We start from the raw sequence: 23,594 nt of genomic DNA on the forward strand, positions 1-23,594 counted from the left end.
CTGATTATGTAATCCTGTCCGTATGAAAGGCGCATCTAGGCTACATTACAGCGGAGATGTATGGAGACATGTATGCAGGCAGCCTACACTGATTTAGAAAAGACTAGGGCCCGGTTTCCCAAAGCGTTCTTATCTCTAAGTAGTTCTTAACCTATTCCTTAACCTCTCTTTTAACCTTATGGGACGGTTCCCGAAACGTTCGTACGCTAAGTATATCTTCTGTAAGTCACACTTTCGTAAGGTTGGTCTGGACCACTCTTAGCTTTACCTTATCACTGTTGCAGGTCTATATGAATATAATTCTGAAGTTTTAATACACCCAGACAGTGTTCAGTTAGGCTAATTCAAGTGTTTTCATGCAAAGAATAAAATTGTCATTACACTGATTATTTTTTTTAATTATATTGTTATACAATATTATTAATTTAATTAAAACGCTCTTTTAAAGGCCAGTGAAAGCATAGGCTCTGTCAGTTAAGTCCTATTCGGACGCTAATATTGTTTCTCATGGGCTCGTCCGGTATTTTAAACATTTACAGGGGTAAGTCGGTGATTTTAGTGCCGTCCGAATCCATAATATCAGTGTTTTTCTCACCCAACCCGCGTAAAAATCCCTGGCCAAATTAGTACCTTCTGTTTTTTGACAAACAGGTCGTGTGGTAATTTAATTGCCGTCTGAATCCACATCTCTGAGTTTACAAGAGATTCGAAATTCACGGTTTAAATCCTTTTTGATCACTGGCGAGCACCGTACGCAAGATGTAAACTTTTATTACTGAAATGCTGGAAAGTATTTCCAAGAACAATATTTCATCGCAGCTCCACCTCAGCGAACAAAAATGGGAAAGAGAAGAAGGCACGTACATTTTTGAAAAGGTTATTATGGCAGCAATATATGTTACAATTTTAAAATATGTAGGCTAGGTTATTATAGGCTATTATAGTTTGGATAATTTTTTATAATATCCAATAATCATAATAAATGCAATTTCAACTATTTCTGAAGTGCTTCTCTAATAAAGAACACCACTTTCTCACATAAACAGCCCCTGCACGAGAGAATAATTGATTCTCGAGCCATCGATTTCAACCAATTCAGCACCATCGCCACGGACAGCGCCGGGTAACGTCGCACGTCAGAAGGAATATCTTAAGCAGCTTCCTAAGGTATAGTTCGTGGAACGCACTTAGGAACATAAACAAATTTGGTAAGATATATCTTTCGAGTCTTCTTAGCACGCTAAGAGTGAGCGTTATCGGGAAACCGGGCCCAGGGGTGCGTTCTCCGATAACGTTGTCTCTTAGCGCGCTACGAAGACTCAAAAGGTACACCTTAACTACAGGTATACCTTTCCTACGTGTGTTCTCCGAACTATACCTTAGGATGTTGCTTAAGGTAAACCTTCTTAAGTTCGACCTTAGCAGGTGCTGTCCATGGTGGAGGCGCTGAATAGGTTGATATCGATGCCTCGATGATCGATTGTGCGCTCTTTCCTTCACAGCGGTATAGGTAAAGTATTGAGAAAACAATGTTCTTTATAAAGAAGCGTTTTAGAAATAGTACAAACTGCATTTATCGGGGCTCATTGAAATATGTACATGCAGAAATAAATATGAGTATGTGTTTATAATTTAGCAAGTGTGCAATCCCAAACCCTCACGGCCATAAGTGTGTTAATGTTCTCCACAACGTATGCTGATTATCCACCAGCCATGTAGTTGACATACACTAACTGGCTCCGCGGACGGCGCCGTCTTTGATTTAAAACAAGTACTCGCTGTCTCGCTGCCATAGCTATAAAGTTTGTGTAAACTCATCTTTCTTTATATAGACTCCTAAGCCTTTTCTGTCAAATGGTTCGCCAGCTGATGTGCCTTAGGATAGTAGCCTAATTAAAAAAAGCTAACAACCATTAGTGTATGGAAACTTTATTAATGAAAACACTTCCATACACTGGGTGTAGGCTATAACAAAAAAGTATTTTATGTGTAAATTTTTTAAGTAAAGTAAAAATGTAATTTTAATACTAAATCAGATTTTATATTAAATGTTCATATAAAATGTTCTATGTGTAATTAAACTGCGATGTAAAAAAGCTTTTTGCGTAGTGGTGGCCACTAGCGGTATGAACCGTCAGCAGCGATAAGGTATAGCTAAGAGCGCTCCAGACCAACCTTACGAACGTATGACTTACAGAAGGTATACTTAACTAAGAAGGTTTCGGAAACCACGTATTAACGATAAGGTACTTCTTAAGGTACAACTTAAGAACGACGTAGCGTTAAGGTAGTTTCGGAGAACGCACCCCAGATCATTAATAAACAATTAAAATGTTTCGTTATTTTTTTCAGATACATTTATTATATCATTAGCCTACTTTTGCCGGCGCTTTGCGGCAAGTTTTATGCATGCGCTTGAGCGCGGAATAGGCTATAGCCTACATGCACCCAGGATTGAATATAAACGTGCGATTAGTCCTAATTGCTTAAATGAATGACTACTAGTCTAGAAAAATCCTTTAGTCTATGGCAACTCTAATCAATAGCCTACATTTAATATTTGACATTATTATGACCGCCGCTAGCGTAGCTAGCGAAGCGGCGGTCATATAGGGATTGTCAAAGTTTTTTTTTTTTTTTTTTCGTCACCTTACTGAATTTTTCGTCAACGATACCAGGGACACCGAAGCACCGGGGAACATGAAATTTGGTGGGCATGTAGCCCCACTAGACTTCTAAGGAAAAATTTCGTTTGGTCCCCGGGGGCCACTCCCCCCCCGCGCTGGGCCCCCCCAAACCCCAAAAAATGCAGTTTTTCCTAAATAACTACCTGAACCGTGGCACCGAGGATGAAGAAATTTTTATGGTATGTTGGTCTACTAGACTTTTACGGAAAAATTTCTTTCGGTCCCCGGGGGCCACTTCCCCCCCCGCGCTGGGGCCCCCTTAAATTTTTCGTCAACGATACCAGGGACACCGAAACACCGGGGAACATGAAATTTGGTGGGCATGTAGCCCCACTACACTTCTAAGGAAAAATTTCGTTTGGTCCCCGGGGGCCACTCCCCCCCCCGCGCTGGGCCCCCCCAAACCCCAAAAAATGCAGTTTTTCCTAAATAACTACCTGAACCGTGGCACCGAGGATGAAGAAATTTTTATGGTATGTTGGTCTACTAGACTTTTACGTAAAAATTTCGTTTGGTCCGCGGGGGCCACTTCCCCCCCCGCGCTGGGGCCCCCGTAAATTTTTCGTCAACGATACCAGGGACACCGAAACACCGGGGAACATGAAATTTGGTGGGCATGTAGCCCCACTAGACTTCTAAGGAAAAATTTCGTTTGGTCCCCGGGGGCCACTCCCCCCCCGCGCTGGGCCCCCCCAAACCCAAAAAAATGCAGTTTTTCCTAAATAACTACCTGAACCGTGGCACCGAGGATGAAGAAATTTTTATGGTATGTTGCTCTTAAGGGCCCACATCAACCTAGCCCATAATCACTCATTTGTGATTTGCGCCCCTCCCATAAAAAATGAAAATGCAATATTATTCTGCTTTAATCGCCCCTATCTTCAGTGGAGATGTTCAGAACTGCACCATATTTCATGTGTATGATTAACTTGACATCCTCTGGGGGTATCCTCTGCTAAGTTTTGTAGAATTTCATCCATGGGGGGGTATAAAATAAATTCATTTATGTGCACATTTAGTGACTGTACACTCATCGGCCTGTAGATGGTGCTGTTGAGCGAAGGGTTGCTGGTTTAGGATGATACTGTCACACACACACATGCAGGAATACAAACAAACGCAAGCATGCACACACACTGACATCCACACGCACAGACACACACCCATACACACACATACAAATCCACATGCACAGACACACACACACAAACACACACGCGCACACATGTACGCACACATACATACACGCACAGACACACACACACACACACAGACACACACATACACAAACACACACACATACACACACACACACACACACACACACACACACACACACACAGACAGACATGCACATACTATTACTTTTTTTAGGTATATACATAAACACGCAATACAGCCAAATTGCTCCACGTCATTTATTTTTGTGGAAAGCCAGTGCAGGCCTGAGCGGCGGTCATATTTTGTACCGCGATGCGGTACATCTAGTTTCATTAGTAATTAGTATCCAGCTCTTCACATTTAATTAGTTGAGTTAGCATAATTAATGAACTAATAAAATAATAAAATAAAATTTAAATTAAGATACTAACCATATATTCCTATATAGCATTGCTTATTCCACCACACAAAGGACTGTTTATAAGGTGACAATCCGTTATACATGTGAAGTAGGCTGTATCTTGAAGATTTTTGTATATTGTATCTTCTGTTATAAAGACGAAGATTGACATTTCGTTAATTAAACAAAATAAGAACACAATGTTGTACAATTTTCTGTTAGATGTGTTTTGACTACTTTTTGGTTAATTATATCTCTAGGTAATGAATGAAGATATAGCCAATAACTAAAATAAATCTTATATATAATATATTATTTAAAAAAAAACGTATAGGCCTATTTAAAATATATTATCAAAAAAGGGCCTTATTGATTAATTTTGCATGATTGTGGGCTGCTACTATTTGCTTAAGCTTTTTGAACGTGTGATAAAGGCGTCAATTTTATGTGGATAAAGGCATATTTTGTACATGACTACACATGTCCTTATAAGGGCAAAAAATATGTCGTTTAACGACATAAGATCTCGTTATTACGACATAATTGAGGGGGGAAAATAATATGTATGTGGCAGCAATGCGTCACCGTATGTTTAAATGCTTTTCTTTTATTAATCTGTATGCCTCAAATGTGGCTGATCGACTTAGTGTGAACTTTTGTGCTTGCTGTTTAGATGAGGGCAAAAGTCTATACGTCTCCAGTAGACAGACCACAAATGCTCGAATGTCTCAGAATAAAGTGATAAATGAAGGTTATCTTTGCTGAACATCTTGTAGAAGGGACATATGTCGTGTAGTTGCTCTGTATTGGGTATTGTATTAAGACGAACAACGCTCTGACACATTTGGAGTACGAGACAAGCTTTAGTTTTAGTTTCGAGATCTCTCCGCAGAAGAGAGTTTATATAAGAGCCGCCAGTACGACTGAATCTCTCCCGGGACACTGAACTGCATTACAGAGGCACACTGTTTGTTTTTACCCTGGCTATATCAGTGTTATACACTCAGTGTTTATACCGTTAGTTTCTCGGTCGGTTCACAGAATGGGCTCTTTTAGAAAACAATGACTGAAGACTGACACAAACACTACAAGAAAACCGTTGCATTATTAACTTTACGGATGATCTATATCTTATAAATAAACCTCTCACCCCATATGAAGAGAATCCAGCTGTGCGTCTCCATCCTGATGTTTCTGAGCTGGTCTGTGGGAGACTCCTGTTTTATTTCCTCAGTCACTCCTTTTGGATCAGAGCCAGAACTCCTGCGCTGTGTGTGTGTGTGTGTGTGTGTGTGTGTGTGTGTGTGTGTGTGTGTGTGTGTGTGTGTGTGTGTGTGTGTGTGTGTGTGTGTCTGTGTGTGTGTGTGTGTGTGTGTGTGTGTGTGTGCGTGTGCGTGTGCGTGTGTGTGTGTGTGTGTGTGTGCGTGTGTCTGCGTGTGTGTGTGTGTGTGTGTGTGTGTGTGTGTGTGAGATCTATGATTGTTTTCATTACACGGCCAATATTATCAGCATTACAGATTCTCCGGCTGATTCTGAATCTCCTCATTGAGGCCAGAGCAGGATTTGATCTCAGAGGAACATTTTACTGTCAGCGAATAGCAATTAAATCAATCATTTATTTTATACCATATTTGTTGTCTTGGTGGGAATGATCTAATCGTGATCAACGTAAAACAAAGCCTCGCTTTCTTTCCAGTCTCGTCTCGTGAATGCTTCACTTTGCGTGATTTACACTAATTACTCTACTGGTTTATGGAAGTTCACGTCCATTTACTAATATATTTTGTTTACATATATATATGTAAGGGATAATGTAGAGCGAGGCGGCTCCGCTTCGCCTCGGGGTTCAGATCAGCCTGTCGTGGTTGTATTCGCTATAACAACTGCCTCGCTCTACATTATCCCGCTTATTGCATGGCTACCTACCAAATAAATCAAGAATTTGACAAAAAATATTGATTTAAAAAGGAGTTTATTGATTTAAAAACGATTGTATTGCTTCTGCTAAAGAAAATAGTCCGTTCCGTCTCTACGGTTGGAATCTACCGTGAAATTTCGGCCCTCTGGGCAGATTTAAGCAAATACTGAAATCTAAAATTACAATAAAATAACTGCACAACGTGAATTGTAATTATTATTATTTAAAAGATCTTGAAGTCAGCAACAATAACATACAATAATAACAGAAAAAGAAAGCCGCTCAATAGTAAACCATTATTTTTTGTCTCATGTTTACCACCAAGCTACTTTCAAATTTCCCAAGCTTTTGGCTGGCTGGTAGCTGGTGCTCTTTCCCATCTGTGCCTAGCTGTGACACTTTGCTCGTTGATGCCCGGAACATGTCTGTTATTATGGAGCATTTTTTCTGCTTCCTCCTCCATAATTTTTCACCTTTTGAGTCTGACCTTCTCAGCGCCTCCTTTCCCTTTTCTTTTTTGTCTTTCCATGATTTGGGGCTGTTTACACCTGGCCACTTCATGTGTTTTCTCAGATCGGATAGCTATCTGATTTATCAAAACGATTCCATTTACACCTGGTCACATAAATGTGTTTTTGCAAAACGGATATAAATCCGATCTTCAGTTCCTGCGCTATATGCAGATTTAATGGAGTGCACGTCACCCAAAGCAACAGATATGAGCTGCATTTTATTGATCATCAGCTAAAATTTCTAAATCAAAGACCGCAATAAGAGAGAGCGGCAATAGTCCTTGTAAGATCATTTCAGTTCTTTACTTTTAATGAAGATGATTGTGTTAAGCGTCTGCGACTTACTTTCACTTTGATTCACTTAGTTTGCACGTTGGCTTGATGAGTAGATGCTCTGCTGCGATCGGATTCGGATTCAAATCCGTCTCGAATGCGTTTCGGGAGGAGATTTACACCTGGTCTTTCACGATCGGATGGCTATTCGATCACAGAAAACGCATTAAATGGACAGATGTAAACAGCCCACTCACTCACACACTGTCTGTTAACGTTAGACTTCCAAAACGTTACGAGAAAAAAAAAAGAGGTGTTCGATTACATCATAGGCCGACAGGCTATGCCATTTGAGGAGGGGCCGCTCACTGATCCCCCTATATTTTTGAAAATCCTAGACATGGTTGGACCTGCCCTTCATTAGTGCTTTCTGATTAGCCTGTGTTTCTATTGAAATAAGAGGCAGATGCAGCCCTCCGTACGGGTTTAGCAGAGAGGATGCACAGTTTGACCGGATGGTGTTGCTAAGAACTTGCAATGTATAACTATTATCAGACCCTCGCGGCCTCAAAACACTACTGGCCCACTGGGAAAAGTCCCGACTCTCCCGATTGCCACTCCTCCCCTGATAGCAATGCTCTGTTTTTCATGGCAATGGTGTGTTATACTTAGCAGCGGTCTGTTATCAAGAAATAACACACCGCATTCTACATTAGAATTCAACCAAGACATGTAATAACATATATATATCGAAGACACTAACAGGAGAAAGAATCCCTGACCCACCTCGTAAGTGATCACTCACTACACTAGTGTCCCACACTACAAAGGCAATGAAACAAATCCACACTCAAGTGTGTTTAACACTACACCAAACACCCCCCTTCAGATGTCCAGGGAGAACCCACAGCACTTAAATTACAGATTACATAAAAATAAATATATGGACAAAACACAGCAAATTTATAAGGGAGACAAAAACAGCAGCGTAGTCTGGGTCCGTGTGTCCTGCTGATCACAGATGCGCTAACACCGAGCTGGAAGCACGCCGCTAGGCTATAGTCACACCCCAGAACAACGCCCTCATGCTGCAACATGCCCTCACTGCACTGCAGCGACCGAGACTGGACAAATAAGTGACCCAAACTACACAACCCCATCAGGACAAGGTAGAAAAAGGGAACGCTAGGGATAGCCAGAAACAGCTAAATACAACCTCCGCTACTTGTACGTCTTGCTTTTATTATAAGTGCAATCATGATAATGATTAACCAGCCGGTATCTGACACAGCTGAGTCTATGGGATTATTCCTGTTCTCCACCAGGGGGAGTAATGGAGGGAAATCCCCAATCTGCTACATTAACATATATTTAGCCATATAAACAGAGATGGGCATAAATACATGGAAATGTATTTAAAATAAAAATACAAAATACTGTGAGAAAAAATGTATTTAAATACAAATACAGTATTTTGAAATTGGCCATCCAGTGCAGGTGTAGGTGAATGAAGAAACCACATAGCTACTGACTTTACATTCCTAACCTTATCTCTGCCCTCTCTTTCTTTCTTTCTTTCTTTCTTTCTTTCTTGCAATTACAAATAAACTTATGCAAAATAGCAGCCATTTATATACTTAGTTCTAACCAGGTTACAATGTCGTCTATTACTTGTGGTGAACACCATTCACAGATTCATACTGTTTGTAAAAATGTGGGAACCTTTTCTGCTATTTAGTAAAGAATCTGGATGGGCGATATGACCAAAATCTGGACGGCCAGACCCATCCAGTTTCTGCCAATGTCTTGTCTGAGCGAGTCCCACCATCGGGTTACGGGGCTAGATTGTTATGTGCTGAGTGTGAACGAGTTCATTTCTTGTGGTTATTGTCTATGTCTTAACATTCTGACAATTATTTGTATTATGAGTTGAGTGAATGTGTAATTTCAATTTTTCTAGTCTTATGAATGTCTGCAGTAATTTCTCTTCAATAAGGTATTTCTCTTCAATAAGGTATGTTGCTTTCATGTTAGTTTAGTTATAAACGTTAACTAATTGTATTTAGCAATTTATGGTTTCCTGTTATCGTCGACAAATTATTGTCCTGTATATTATTATAGTATTATTATAGTACACTGTATTATTAATTACAGGGATATTGTTATAGTTTTCACGTATACTGTTATTAAGTGTTTAATATGAATCATACGAGTTTGGCTGTATAGCAGAAGCCCAGCTAACCATTTTTGGTTCCCAGAACGTTCTCAGAACATTAGTTTTTGGTTCCCAGAACGTTATTTTTTAAGGTTTGTTTTTAGTTAGCCAGCAAAGTTTTGTTTTTAATGTTACCAGAATGTTATTTCTAACGTTCTACTAACAACAATTCATCTTTTTTTTTTTTTACTTTAATAAAATACAACAGTAAATCTATGTAAATAATCAGCCTACAGTCCATGTGTTTGTCTATTCATTTTTAAAGTGTTGATTAAAAAAGAATAATAAAACCACAATCATGGGGAAGGCTATGCATCACATTCAGAACATGGCAGAAGAGAAACAGAAACTAACTACTTCAAACACTTTTATTATTAGTCTAATTGTAGATCCTCCATCTTCACCACAGTCATCTGTAAATATATCAAAGAATAGTAATATTCTAACAAAGAAAAGTAAAACGTGATATTCTTGTTTCAATCAGTCATTGCCATTAAAGTGAAATGACTGAACCTAAATAGGAGCTGATAAAAATGCTAATTTTAAAACAAATGTCAGACCGACTTAAAGGTTTTTTGCATCTGAAGTCTTCAATTGAACTCAAATTTTTATTATTATTATTATAGTAAACCTAGTACCTTTTAGTAATTACTAGTTTAATAATGTAATAACAGTTTACTGCTAGATGTCACTGTTGAAGAGGGTATTCAAAGGGGCGTTTGTTGTAAAATATAGATGCATATAGATTACATTAACTGCAAATAGCAATAGATTATTTACGCTAAAAGGGTTTTTTGCAACAACAAAAAAACCTGCCATTTTATTGGAACGATATGCTTCTGGGAAACAGACCATAATATGAAGATCAATCGTACCGTTTTTACTCTTACAATGCTTTTTGTGAAACGCTGCATGTGTTCGTCACAGTAGTATCACTGACATAGTTAATAGTCATTTCATGTCAGGGTTAGGGTTAGGGTTAGGGTTAGGGTTAGGGTTAGGGTTGTGTCACAGGGTTGGGTCTAGTTTATTTATTGGTTTAGTGACAGACCGTAATGTCTGGTGTTTGTGTGAGCGGACAGTCTCTATTGGTTGCATGTCTTGTTTCACGTTGGGTGTTTATCTTTATTCAACTAATACAGTGCGTTTACCATTTTAAATTCCTGTGTGGAGTGAATTTCAGGGCCTGTGAGATTAGATCTTCCACTTCTATTGACTTCATTGATTTGAAGTTCCTCTGTGTTGCTCCTAAAAATTAGATGAAATAATCTGATCAAACAACTTCAACAAATCATCTCCGAATTGTAACTACTTTAATTGGCAATCAATATTTTTTTAAAGGATTATGGAATTAGACTTTCCTATGATAAGAGAGCAAATCCTAAACTCCTGGAATGCCATTTTAGTTTTCTTTCCTCTCATGCTGTAGGCCCCCAGGACTTCATTAGTGGCCACTTTACATCTTACGCACAGCCGCCCCTGGACTGGTTCCCCCGATGGAGCGTAGGTAGTTAACCTAAAAAAACTAACTTGACAGTTGTACCATAAAAACATAGAAATGAACCTAAAGGGATAGTTCCCCCACAGATGAGCACTGCTGTTATTTACACACGCTCATGTTTCTTTAAACCTGCATAAGTGTTTTTTAACATGAAGGAAGATATTTTAAAGAGTGCTGGTAGCCGAACAGTTTATTTTCCCCATTGACTTCCATAGTATATATTTTTCTACACAGTGGAAGTTAACGGGGAACAGCAACTGTTTGATTACCAGCACTCTTTAAAATATCTTCATGTTCAAAAAAAACCCTTCATGCAGGTTTAAAGAAACATGAGTGTGAGTAAATAACAGTTCACCCACAAATGAACAATCCCTTCAGGTAAAATCATTGTAACAACTGAAAATTATGCAATGAGTGAGCATTTTATTGTCAATGAACATTGACAGCTTATGTAAATTGCTGTATTTATTACCATCTTTGTCCTAGTCTCTTTATTTTCTAATGAGGTGTCAAACTGTGTAAGCTCTTCTCCAGTTCGACAGGGCCCATTTTCTAGAGTTTCCTCCTCTGTCTCAGTCATAGCAGCCAACAGTCTTCTCTGCAGTGTGAGGATGTCTTGCTGGTTCTGGCAGAGCTCTTGTAACTTCTGCAAGACTTTTGTGTGGTAGTCTAAAAAAAAACAATTAAAAACAACAACATTATGGAATCAGTTCCTGAAATGTGCATGTGTGTGACAGAGCTGTAAAGCTTACTCTTTGTTGCTTCTTCAGACGAGACCTGTGGTTCTCTTAAGAGGAGATCTGACATCTGATCTGCTGTGGCATCAAATATACCTATGCTTCAAAACTGACATTACATACACATTTATGAATATCAATGAATTTGTTACACACCTTGATGGGGTGGTGACACAGTTTGCAGTGAGCACGGCAATAATGCCTCTGCTGTAAATAAATAACATTTTAATAGAGTATACATGTACAATAGGTATACATGGACATTCAAATGTTTATTAACATTCAAAACTTCTTACAAAATAAGTTGGGAGATATTGGCTTTTCCTGTTTGCCTGTGGAGAAGAGAGAGAAATATATTACTTTAAGTCCATTGTGGATTAAATCTTGAAACACATGTTTTATATTTATATATAAAACATGTAGATTTCATTCTACTTACCCTTGTCTTGAGGATATGTTTTGGGCAGTTGCTGATCTGACAATACAACAGAAATATAAAAAGACGACTAGGTTGCTTTGAATTGTGCAAATAAAATGTAATATTACTATCTGTGTAAACTATGTAAAAACTTACATTTCGGTGCAACAGGTTAGAATGAAATCTCTTTGGCATTTTATGTGGCCTCTCTTTACTTGTTGTGTCCTCTGTTTCAATATGTGATGTTTCGGCAACAAGCTGGCATTTCTGGAGGCTTTGGCATAAGAGTCTGTAAAATATATGTCAAATAATATTATAGCCCAGCCAACATGTATATGTGGGCCCCACATGGTTTATGCTTGGGCTACGTGGGTATGGTCCCAAAATGGGCATCTTATCTGGGGCACACTTGGGTCAGCTAAGTAGAAACAGGTGGGCTCCCTATGTGGGTCCTAGTTGGGTCACTAATGGGAAATAAGTGCATGGGCTCAAAATGGGCAACACAAATGTGGCTCATCTGGGTTTATCAAATGGGTTAGACATGGGCAAACACAATAAATCCCATATAGGCTGTCCATGGTGGTACCCACATAGGTAATCTCTATATGGGTATATACTGACCCTCAAAAGTTGAAATATGGTTGAAATAATATCAGTTGTTGTTTTAACGTTGTCACATGTAACGTTTAATATAACGTTTATTGCAAAACAGTTGAAAAAAAATGTTTCTTCTTTTTTTTAACAAATCAGGGGTGCGTTTCCCGAAAGCATTGTTGGCCAACTATGGTCGCAAGTTCATCGCAATGTCCATTGAACTCTATTGGCAACGAGGGAACTTGCGGCCAATAGAGAATCAAAGTACATCGACGGATCTTCTTCTGTCTGTTCTCCAAAATATAATCAAATGTTTATTTCTGCAAGCATGTTTAAACTGGTTAACTGTGTGTACGGCAGGCAAAGGCATTAGTTTTCAAGTCGAGTTCACACGCCACTGCGCAACAATACACACACACACTACCGCGGGATGGCGGGTATTCATAAACTGTGAACAATGGTAGCTTTATTTAATGTAAATTAATGTATATGTCCAAAAAACGGGTAATGTCATACTTTCTAGTATCGTGGCGTAATAATCTGTTTGGTTTCTAAATGTATTACCTGAATGAAATGAAATCGAATATCGTCCTGTGGAATCATTCATTCACAGACATCTTACGAAGATGTTCAACTAATAAAGATCTTCATCGCTGGCAAAAATATGATGCATTTGAAGATTTGCTCTCACTTGACCGTAGGCTACTGTAGGTCCACGGCCACTTCATCTAACGCTCTTGATGTGCTTAAAGGTGCCCTAGAATGGATTATGTTTCCTAGTGTGCCCTTATAATGTTAGTATGTTTTTTAGATCAAAATTTGTTATAATTTAGAAATAAAAGGCATATTTCCTAGCCTGATTTTATCCTTTGATTTGAACACTCAGTTTGAAGGGGCGTGTCTGCTGTGAGACTTCAGTGTAAACGCCCTCTGCTGTGATTGGCTGACATGCTTGCATATGAAATATCTGGCATTAAATGTAGAGCTATCAGGAAAACTTTTACTATTACAGCTTTTATACGTTTTTACTATTACAGCTATCGGGATTAATAAATCGTGAGAAGTTTTTTAAGTATTTAGATCTATTCCCGTCACATAAAAGGTTGCAGTGATGACCATTGAGCAGATGACAGCCTGTTGATCGCGTGAATGAAGATCTAATCACTGCAACGCGATTTACTGATGCATAAATAGTGTTGAACGACTTTGAGAGAAAGATTATCTGTCTGAATTTGAACAATTACACATCAGAAATTCACAAAACCCACTGGTTCTCCAGAGGCTCGGATGAAGGAGCTAAAAAATATATGTTTGTGTTCATTTGTACATCCAAACACTGAGCAACTGCCATGCTTCGTTCGCTCGTTTGCAAGCCACGATGTCTCTCGAGGAAAAAACAATATCGCGCTGGATCTAGATAACACAGTGTAAATTACCGTTAGTAAAATCACTACTTACCGCTTGCGGGAATATAACGTTAGTTGAAATCGCCCCCTTCGTCAGTATGAGACGCCGAGAGAAGCCTGGCTGCTTGATATTGTTCCAGGTTAGAAAAACAGTCCGTGGTGAAATGGGCAGAGCAAACTAACAACTTCGAATTAAACTGTAGCGGTATCCGATTATAGATAGATAGATTAGAGATAGATCTGCCATTTTCCCTATGATCCTCCTCCTGCTTGATTCTTCACCTGCAGAACTTCTGATGATTCGGCTGTGCAGTTTCGCCTGGCACTGAGCATGGGCTAGCATATGCAAATTTTTGGAGGCGTACATATTAATGATCCCAACTGTTGCGTCACAGTTGGTGTTATGTGGAGATTCGCCTGTTTTTCAGGGGTGTTTTTCAAAAACGAGATTTAAATAAGAAAGAGAAAACTATGGTGTTTGAGACTCACTGTATGTCATGTCCATGTACTGAACTCTTGTTATTTAACTATGCCAATTTCACATTCTAGGGCACCTTTAAATCTTCCTGTTACGACTCCGAGTCCAGTGTGAATTGAAATCGCTTCAGATGATTCAGTGCGTGCAGGAACTGAACAGAATCAGGAACTGAATCATTCAAACTGATTCGCGAACCGATTTAGACAGATCTGCCAACGTGTTTGATGAAGTCTTTGAACAGAATCGACTCAAAAGAGTGATTCATTTGTGAATTGAGCATCGCTCAAGCCCAGAAAAAAAGATACATCGCGCTTGGAATAAACTACGCATTTAACAACACATTGCATTAAAATAAAGTAACGAGAAGGACGTCTCCCAATGTAACGAAGTAAAAGTACAGTTTTTTCATTAGAAATTTACTCGAGTTAAAGTAAAAGTAGGCCTACCCACATTCAAATCTACTCTTAAAAGTAAAATTTTTCCAAAAAAGTACTCAAGTAAATGTAACGAAGTAAATGTACTTCGTTACTACCCACCTCTGTTATGGAAGCTTGTTTCCGCCACAAAATAAAACATTTTAAAAGATAATTGCGACGAAATAAAGTCGCAATTGCGTGTTATAAAGTCAGAATTCTGACTTTTTTTCTCGCAATTGCGACTTTATATCACGCAATTCTGACTTTATAACACGCAATTGCGACTATTTCACGCAATTCCGAGATGTCGCAATTGTGATATAAAAAGTCCAATTCTAAGGGAAAAAAAGACGGACTTTTTTTTTTTTTTTTTACCTCAGAATAGTTTATATCTAACAATTCTGACTTTATAACACGCAATTGCGACTTTATATCACGCAATTCTGACTTTATATCTCCCAATTGCGACTTTATATCACGCAATTCTGACTTTATATCTCCCAATTGCGACTATTTCACGCAATTCCGAGATGTCGCAATTGTGATATAAAAAGTCCAATTCTAAGGGAAAAAAAGACGGACTTTTTTTTTTTTTTTTTTTACCTCAGAATAGTTTATATCTAACAATTCTGACTTTATAACACGCAATTGCGACTTTATATCACGCAATTCTGACTTTATATCTCCCAATTGCGACTTTATATCACGCAATTCTGACTTTATATCTCCCAATTGCGACTTTATATCACGCAATTCTGACTTTATAACACGCAATTGCGACTTTATATCACGCAATTCTGACTTTATATCTCCCAATTGCGACTTTATATCACGCAATTCTGACTTTATATCTCCCATTTTGCGACTTTATATCACGCAATTCTGACTTTATATCTCCCATTTTGCGACTTTATAGGGGTCGCAATTATTATTATTTATTTATTATTCAGTGGCGGAAACAAGCTTCTATAGGTCCCAGCTGCTACAATGATATATATATATATATATATATATATTTTTTGCCCCCCCTGGCTCGAATGTCAAACTCCGCCTATGATACTATCATCTTAAAAATATTGCAAGAATTAGATGCTTTGTTTCCAGACAAGACTTAGAGAAACTTGTGCATGCTTTCATCACCAGCAGGGTGGATTATTGTAATGGACTCCTCACTGGCCTTCCCAAAAAGACCATAAGACAGTTGCAGCTCATACAGAACGCTGCCGCCAGGATTCTGAGCAGAACCAGAAAATATGAACATATCACACCAGTCCTCAGGTCTTTACACTGGCTCCCAGTTAGATTTAGGATTGATTTCAAAGTATTATTACTGGCATATAAATCATTCAATGGCCTAGGACCTCAATACATTGCAGATATGCTCACTGAATATAAACCCAACAGATCACTCAGATCATTAGGATCATATCAGCTAGAAATACCAAGGGTTCACTCTAAGCATGGTGAGTCTGCTTTTAGCTATTATGCCAGCCACAGCTGGAACCAGCTTCCAGAAGAGATCAGATGTGCTCCTACAGTGGTCACATTCAAATCCAGACTCAAAACACTTCTGTTTAGCTGTGCATTTACTGAATGAGCACTGTGCCGCTGTTCGTCCGACTGTACTGTACTGTACTGTATTTTATTTTTCTAAACTGTTTTAATTATTCTTATTTCTTTTTATTATTTTAATTTCTTCTATGTAAAGCACTTTGAATTGCCATTGTGTATGAAATGTGCTATATAAATAAACTTTTTTTGCCTAATATTAACTTTTCTTGTAGCACTGTTTCCTCAATATTAATTTTAGTAGTGGTGTAACACCACAACAAGACAATTCAGAAATGAAAAGAAACACGTATTGCTTAAAACAAAAAGCATTAGTCTAATGTAGAAGTGAATGTTATATGATGATGATTAAAATAATTTTAGCACTAGAACCTTGACTTGAATCATAACTGTGGCTCACACAAATGTAGAATCGTCACTCAAAAGCACAACAGCTGCACACAAATCACAGAGGAAACAGTCATAAACTTATACAGAAAATAATAAATTAGGCAACATCTATGTACAACATGCATTTACATTTTAATAATGGCAAGTGACCACTCCAGGGTCCATCTTATGTGTTGTGTTGCTGGCATCTTCAGTTTGAGGAAGTCTGAGGAACACGACTAAATTCATTGCAAACAGTTTGAGGAAGTCTGAGGAACACGACTTCCAGCAAACATCTTCCTTTAGAAACCTTAAGATATTTCGATAAGGTCCGTGTGCAAAGCCTTGTCCCATGACTGAATATTGGGAATCCAGGAACAGAACCTCTCTTTTAAGTGGCTTAATAACCTACAGGGAAAATAGTCTTGGAAATGAGTCAACAAGTCTTCACCATTAAGCCACAAATAAAGTCAATTGCAGCCAGGATTACAAAAGACTAAAAATAAAGGAAAACCTACAACTTAAAGGAGCATTCCACCTGTGGGAACATTAATCTTTATTGAAAGTGGGTCATATATGTAGTCGAAATGTAAAATAATTTTCGAATTTGGTGCCTTCTTGACCGAGAAAAGACAGAAAGTAACTTTAGGTTGCATTTGTATGAAATTCTACAACTCCCACAATGCATCACATTGCACAGCTGCGCAAGCCACTCCCACACAGAACAGCGCTTAGTTTAGAGGTATCTGTATATCAGAGAAATCATCAGTCTAAAAGACTAGCTACCACCAGAGCTTGAAATTCATTTCACACAAAATGTCTAGTTAGTTGGCGAACTCATTAGTGAATTACTCATTTGTATTTCTTTCGAAATTATGAATTATTGCATGGTACCGGGATGTTCGTCTAAACATTATGCGGTGCGAAACTACGATGGTTCACAACACAAACGTCCATGTCCTCGTCTGATTCAGAGATTTCGTCCAGGAGAAATTGGCATCGTTGAAATTCATTGCAGCAGAAGGACTCTATCGCTGTGTCCGTAGGCACGCACAGTGAGAGTGAGAGCACAAGCACCACAAGTTCGCCCCAGCTCGAGCAGGTCCGGGCTCCTCGTCCGCGACACACAAGTATTTGCCTCGGCTCGGCTGCAGCAGCCGCCGGTGCCTCCTGTCCCTCCATCAGCCTCAGCTGCTCTTTGCTTTATTGTGGCTCGTAAAAGTAGCCACGAACATCTATTTCGATCATCTGGCTTCACAGCACCTCTTAGCTTAGCTTCCAAACAAGATGGAGGATATTGCTTTTAGTTTCAGAAAGTGAACTCCCGCCCACTGATCTCCAATAGGCTGGTGAAATCAAACGCACTGGCACTGATCTGTGATAGGTCTGTTAGCGCATTAGGTCCAACCCCCTATGGGCGGGTTTGAAAGGGTGGGAACTAGTGCTTGTAGTCTCACGAGAACTTATTTTATCCATTATTTATAATATCTATTTTTATTAAATTTGACATGACATTTGAAGGTTCTTTTTTTCATTTTCTCCATTTTGTACGACCTTAAAGTGTTTTTATCTTGAGTGTTGCAGCTTTGAAAAGCGTTGTATAAGATATAAGGGTTATCACTATTAGTTAAATGTATTGTGGGTACTTACTGGAAGACAGAGGAAAGGCTCACAGGATGAGGGCAAGAGCCACGTTGGTGGAATATGGAGATCCACAATGTAAACATCTTTCCCCTGTAGAAGACATCTCTATCAATAATTACAGACAGTAATTGTAATTCAATTGAATTGGTCACAAATATCTGTATAATATGACAGACACACCTGATGCACCTGATACCTGCAAATACATCACTTTTAATCCCAATTCTAGAAAAAGTGCAATTACTTTAAAAATAAAAATGTTCCCCACCATTGAATCCATTTCCCTTCTAAGTCCCAGGGATACAAAGTTCTCTCTTGTGAGGCACGTCTGACCATCTTTGACAATCAGTTCGTTCATTGGTCTGTCCTCGTCCAGCACATAGTTCACCTACACATTACAAATAAATGCAAGCTGTGTCAAACAAAAATTAAAAACATTAGATTAAAGCAAGATTATATTTGTGAGCCTGAAAAGTTGTCCTGGAGGAAATGTGTACAATGTAATGAATTATTATGAATTTAAAACTGCTCTATGCCTGAAATCAGGCATGGTGCTTGATAACTTTAAGATCTGACACTTAAAGAATTGCAACAGCACAAAAGAAAATGACAGCACAATAACAAATGCAAAAATAAATTGTGATAAAGCAATTTAACCACATACCAACTGCTCTTGAAGGGGATGATGCACTCCTAGTGTCCATGAGGCGCGACAGGGCATGAGGTTTGACGTCATGGTCAGAGCCTCACACTGCTCCCCACAGTGGTCTGCCATGTCCACATCTTTAGGGACATTCACATGCACTGCAAGACAATGACAGTTCTAAGCATTGACAGTGATTAGACGTTTAAAAAATAATATTTTGGATAATGTAGGCAAACAAGAATTTAAACAATGTTATCCTTAAAATATGTAGTTGCCTAGATGCAGATATTTGTATGTATCTTTGTTAATTTAAGTGCTAGTTGTATTAAAACAGATCTTAACGTAAATGCGTCAAAATTAGGAAATCAAAGTATAACTACCCAAAGTGGCTTTTCCATGTGCATCAAGGGTGACATCTCCATGAGAAACTCGTTTTAAATCCTCCAGTGCCTGCTGGTTAACTTTCTCATTGTGGTGATGTAAAATGTTACGCATAAGGAAGATGTGGCTTGCTGGGGAGAGAGAGTTCATGAAATAGTTGTTTTTTTCCGCATGCCAGAGAACAGCTGCTCCACTATCTGGGAGTTGACCCACCCACATAGCTCAGGCACAAGTCCAATTAATCTCAGAGCATCCTTTTCATCTTTTGTGTTGTACTGATGAAAAGTGTCATACAATGCATAGTGTTCTGCAGAACCAGTTGCAGGGTGGCCATTAAGATCAGGTGGGTCTTTTTTTATCTGCAACCATGACAAATTTATTTTCAGTTCCCCCCTCTTGGCAGATGCAATATTCTCTGGGGTAGCTGCAGCCACAAAATCATAGATGACAACGTTTGGGAAATGTTTGAAGGAAAGCAACATGTCAGCATAATCGCGTGGGCTTTCAGCTCTTATGTTAAATTTGACTGAGTTCACAATACCACAAGGGCACATGATCACTGTCCAGCCACCTTGAAATGGAAATACACACGAGCTTGGCCATTAACCTAGCTGTCTTCAGGTACACGTACATACACATAGTGACATGTTTACAACAATTAAACATTTTACATATTACATAAATATAGAACTACATACAGTATATGTAGGACTTACCAGATGCTCCCCAAACTTTTTGAAATACTTTGTCATAAGTGCTCCTTGTTTTCATCTCCTCCCTTAAACGGAGGAGAAGATCCATTTTGGAGCCCTTTGAGTCAACACCACATTCTTTGACAAGTTTCCTCAAGGCATCAACCTGTGTAAAAGTAGATGCAACAACAGCCAATAATTAAAAAGCAGGATACATCACCTTGCGTTTTTGGCATTTAGTAAAATAGTACAGTGGCCGAGAGAGCTCAGCGCGCTGCAACTAAAGAAAACACATGCAAATAGAAAAACACCTGCAAATTAAGAAAACAACTTCATCAGTTTCACAACACATGTGTGCTCCAAATACTCACAACACAACCAAATACAGAAACGCGCTGCAAAAGTTCACAACACAAACAAATAAAGAAACGCGCTCAAAATTGGGTGATAATCTAGCATAACAAGTGATTTATAAGCTATTTTTGTATAGGCCAGTCATTTTTGACCGGGAACACCAAGTGTTATAGGGTTTTGAACACAACACAATCAAAAAGTAAACCTAAAAAAATAAATTCTGTTAGCCTAATTAAGAAATAATTTTCTGTATATTCTTTCTCTTTTCTGCATTTCACCTCTGCTGTAGCTTCTGTCCTTTTAATAAACCTGTCATTGTATAATGTTGGCTCTGTGACAAATGGTTAGTTGTGTTCCTAGATCCTTCCATGCTGATGCCCTGCACCGTGGCAGAGTTCAGCTGATCATCATCTCTGAGGCGTATCAACCAGATGACTAGTGAGTAAAACCAAGCCAAAGACATATTTCCACTTGTGGACAATAAAGGAACTAAACAAAAAAAAAACTCAAACATACTCTAATGTTGTTGGTAAAAAAAAAAAAAAAAAAATGTTTTGTCTTATGAGAGGTCTTACCCCTCATTTACACTGCACACGTGTGCGGTGCGTTACGTCTGCGACAAGGTTTTATTCCGTCCTCGACGCGGTGCCAACTCACACCAGGAGCATTTCAGAAGCGGAGCGACTGGATGCGCGAGACCACGTGATTTGCCTGTCCGACGTGATTTTTCTTGATTTTGGGGGTTTCTACCTTACAGTCTATGCTTTCTACCAAGGATATATTGGTGTGCAATACAATCGAGAGTCTGCACATGGTGTTAATTTTGAAATTGACAGTGTTTTTTTACTTTTATTTTGTATTTCCGGTGCGACTTGGACGCGCGTCCGTCAAAAATAGACTAGGCGCCTATATTTAGCGAAGCGGCGCGGAGAGCCGTTTCTGGGAAGCTTCTGAAACGCGCCGCGTCGCGGCCGGTGTAAACACAAGCATTGACTAGAATGGGCGCGATCAGCTCCGGTAGCCGTGTCGCAGCCGTAATGCGCCGCAGATGTGTGCAGTGTAAATGAGGGGTTATGCTGAAGAGAAGTCTTAACCCTCATTTACACTGCACACGTGTGCGGTGCATTACGTCTGCGCCAAGGTTTTATTCCGTCCTCCACGCGGTGCCAACTCACACCAGGAGCATTTCAGAAGCGGAGCGACTGGATGCGCGAGACCACGTGATTTGCCTGTCCGACGTGTTTTTTCTTGATTTTTGGGTTTCTACCATACAGTCTATGGTTTCTACCAAGGATATTGGTGTGTAATACGTTTGGGAGTTTGCACAGGGTGTTTATTTTGAATTTGACAATGTTTTTTTTTACTTTTATTTTGTATTCCCGGTGCGACTTGGACGCGCGTCCGTCAAAAATAGACTAGGCGCCTATATTTAGCAAAGCAGCGCAGAGAGCCGCTTCTGGGAAGCTTCTGAAACGCGCCGCGTCGCGGCCGGTGTAAACACAAGCATTGACTAGAATGGGCGCGATCAGCTCCGGTAGCCGTGTCGCAGCCGTAATGCGCCGCAGACGTGTGCGGTGTAAATGAGGGGTTATGCTCACCAAGACTGCATTTATTTAATTAAAAATACAGTAAAAACAATAATATTGTGAAATAATATTAAAACATTTAAATAACTGTTTTCTATGGAGAAGCATCACATTATCCTTCAGAAATCATTCTAATATGATGATTTGATTAAACATTTATGATTATTATCAGTGTTGAAATCAGTTGTGCTGCTTCACATTTTTCGTTTTCAGGATTATTTGATGAATAGAAAGAAAAAAAAAGCATTTATTTCAAACAGAAATCTTTACTCTCTCTTCTGGTCAATTTAATGCATCCTTGCTGAATAAAAATATTAATTTATTTTTTATTTTTTATTCTATTGAACCCAAACTTTTGAATAGTAGTGTAAACAAATATATGTTGGGTCTATTTAACAATTAATCCGGGAGAGAGAAAAAAGAAAATGGATTAAACTGTTACACTGGTTTACACAGAAAGATTAATCAGCACAACTGTTTTCAACATTGATAATACTCAGAAATGTTTAGGACGTTTGCATTGTAAGAATGTATAGTATTCAAATATAAAAATGCTCACTCGTTAGGTCATGTTTTCTCATTAAAATCAGATGATTTCCTATTAATTCAATATAATGTAAAATGGTAAATGGTAAATGGACTGCATTTATATAGCGCTTTCACAGACCCAATGGCCACCAAAGCGCTTTACAATATTGCCTCACATTCACCCATTCACTCACTCATTCATACACCGACGGCGGTGTCAGCCATGCAAGGCGATCCAGCTCGTCGGGAGCAGCTGGGGTTAGGTGTCTTGCTCAAGGACACCTCGACACTTGGTCAGGTGGAACCGGGGATTGAACCACCAACCTTCCGGTTTGTAGACAATCTACATGAACCACTGAGCCACTGCCGTAAGGGAATAACTCTAGAATATCCTTCCTGATAATGTTTGGGGCCCAGAAACACTAATTTAAATCTAGATTACAGACACATCTCTGTAGCCAAGCATTCAATTTACACATCTCATAATCTTGTTCTACAGTTAATATGTGATGAAATAATAAAAAGTGCACATGATCATCTTTTGCCTGAAATAATATGAACAGCAGCAATGCTAATCTTGCTCCTGTTGCTTCCCTGTTTCTATCTCAGGATGCTCAGCAAGTTCACTAGAGATTACAGCAGCTCCAGTGTGGATCCAGCCTCACTCGTGAAGACTTCAGATGATGGCAACTATAGATGGACACAAAACTGCCAGATATTATCCTTATATTGCATTGGCCCGGTTTCACATACAGGGCTTAGATTAAAGGGATAGTTCACTTTGAAATTAAATTTTGGTATGTTTTAGCTTACCTCAAGGGCATCCAAGATGTAGGTGTCTTTTTTTCCGCAGTAGTTTCAATTTTGATATTTTTAGGTCAAACCGTTCTTGTCTGTCAGTCATATAATGCAGGTCGATGGTCACTTGTCTCAAACAGCATGCACAGAGTCCAAATTAAAACAATTCCCCGTCGTCCAAATTAAACAATTCCCCATCGTAAGTACACATTGATGGCCTAAGACACGAAACGAGCGGTTTGTGTGAGAAAACGAACAGTTTTTATATCGTTTTTACCTCTTGAACTCAGCCACGTCCAAGTGATCTGAGA

At 39.0% G+C, this 23,594-nt stretch overlaps 3 protein-coding genes and 1 pseudogene across 5 annotated transcripts in view; 1 reads left to right on the plus strand and 3 right to left on the minus strand.

The window, feature by feature from the left end:
• LOC309495688 (integrin alpha-M-like) overlaps nt 1-5,509 on the minus strand; it is a 264,013-nt pseudogene extending 258,504 nt beyond the window's left edge. Inside the window, exon 1 of the transcript XR_014211778.1 lies at nt 5,399-5,509. The product of XR_014211778.1 is annotated as an integrin alpha-M-like (transcript). The remainder of the gene's footprint in view (nt 1-5,398) is intronic.
• Nucleotides 1-23,594, plus strand: part of LOC309495704 (DELTA-sagatoxin-Srs1a-like) — a 144,880-nt gene that overhangs the window by 87,643 nt on the left and 33,643 nt on the right. The window lies entirely within an intron of this gene.
• LOC309494243 (uncharacterized protein) lies at nt 10,295-12,366 on the minus strand. Its single transcript, XM_082163498.1, has 7 exons — nt 11,979-12,366; nt 11,844-11,874; nt 11,701-11,736; nt 11,561-11,611; nt 11,420-11,482; nt 11,140-11,336; nt 10,295-10,682 (listed from the first exon to the last, which is right to left on the minus strand). The coding sequence occupies exons 1-7, from the start codon at nt 12,015-12,017 to the stop codon at nt 10,623-10,625; spliced, it is 477 nt and encodes a 158-aa protein (XP_082019624.1). The 5' UTR covers nt 12,018-12,366; the 3' UTR covers nt 10,295-10,622.
• On the minus strand, nt 18,134-20,195 carry LOC309495703 (uncharacterized protein). 2 transcript variants are annotated; one of them, XM_082165514.1, is made up of 5 exons: nt 20,042-20,195; nt 19,325-19,456; nt 18,963-19,102; nt 18,567-18,686; nt 18,134-18,388 (listed from the first exon to the last, which is right to left on the minus strand). In XM_082165514.1, the coding sequence occupies exons 1-5, from the start codon at nt 20,124-20,126 to the stop codon at nt 18,278-18,280; spliced, it is 588 nt and encodes a 195-aa protein (XP_082021640.1). In that variant the 5' UTR covers nt 20,127-20,195; the 3' UTR covers nt 18,134-18,277. The 2 variants fall into 2 exon arrangements, with proteins under 2 accessions (XP_082021640.1, XP_082021639.1); XM_082165513.1 differs by lacking the exon at nt 20,042-20,195 and having other exon boundaries at nt 18,147-18,388; nt 19,325-19,753.

This window comes from Leuciscus leuciscus (assembly GCF_965113295.1).
Source record: "Leuciscus leuciscus genome assembly, chromosome: 3".
NCBI lineage: Eukaryota > Metazoa > Chordata > Actinopteri > Cypriniformes > Leuciscidae > Leuciscus > Leuciscus leuciscus.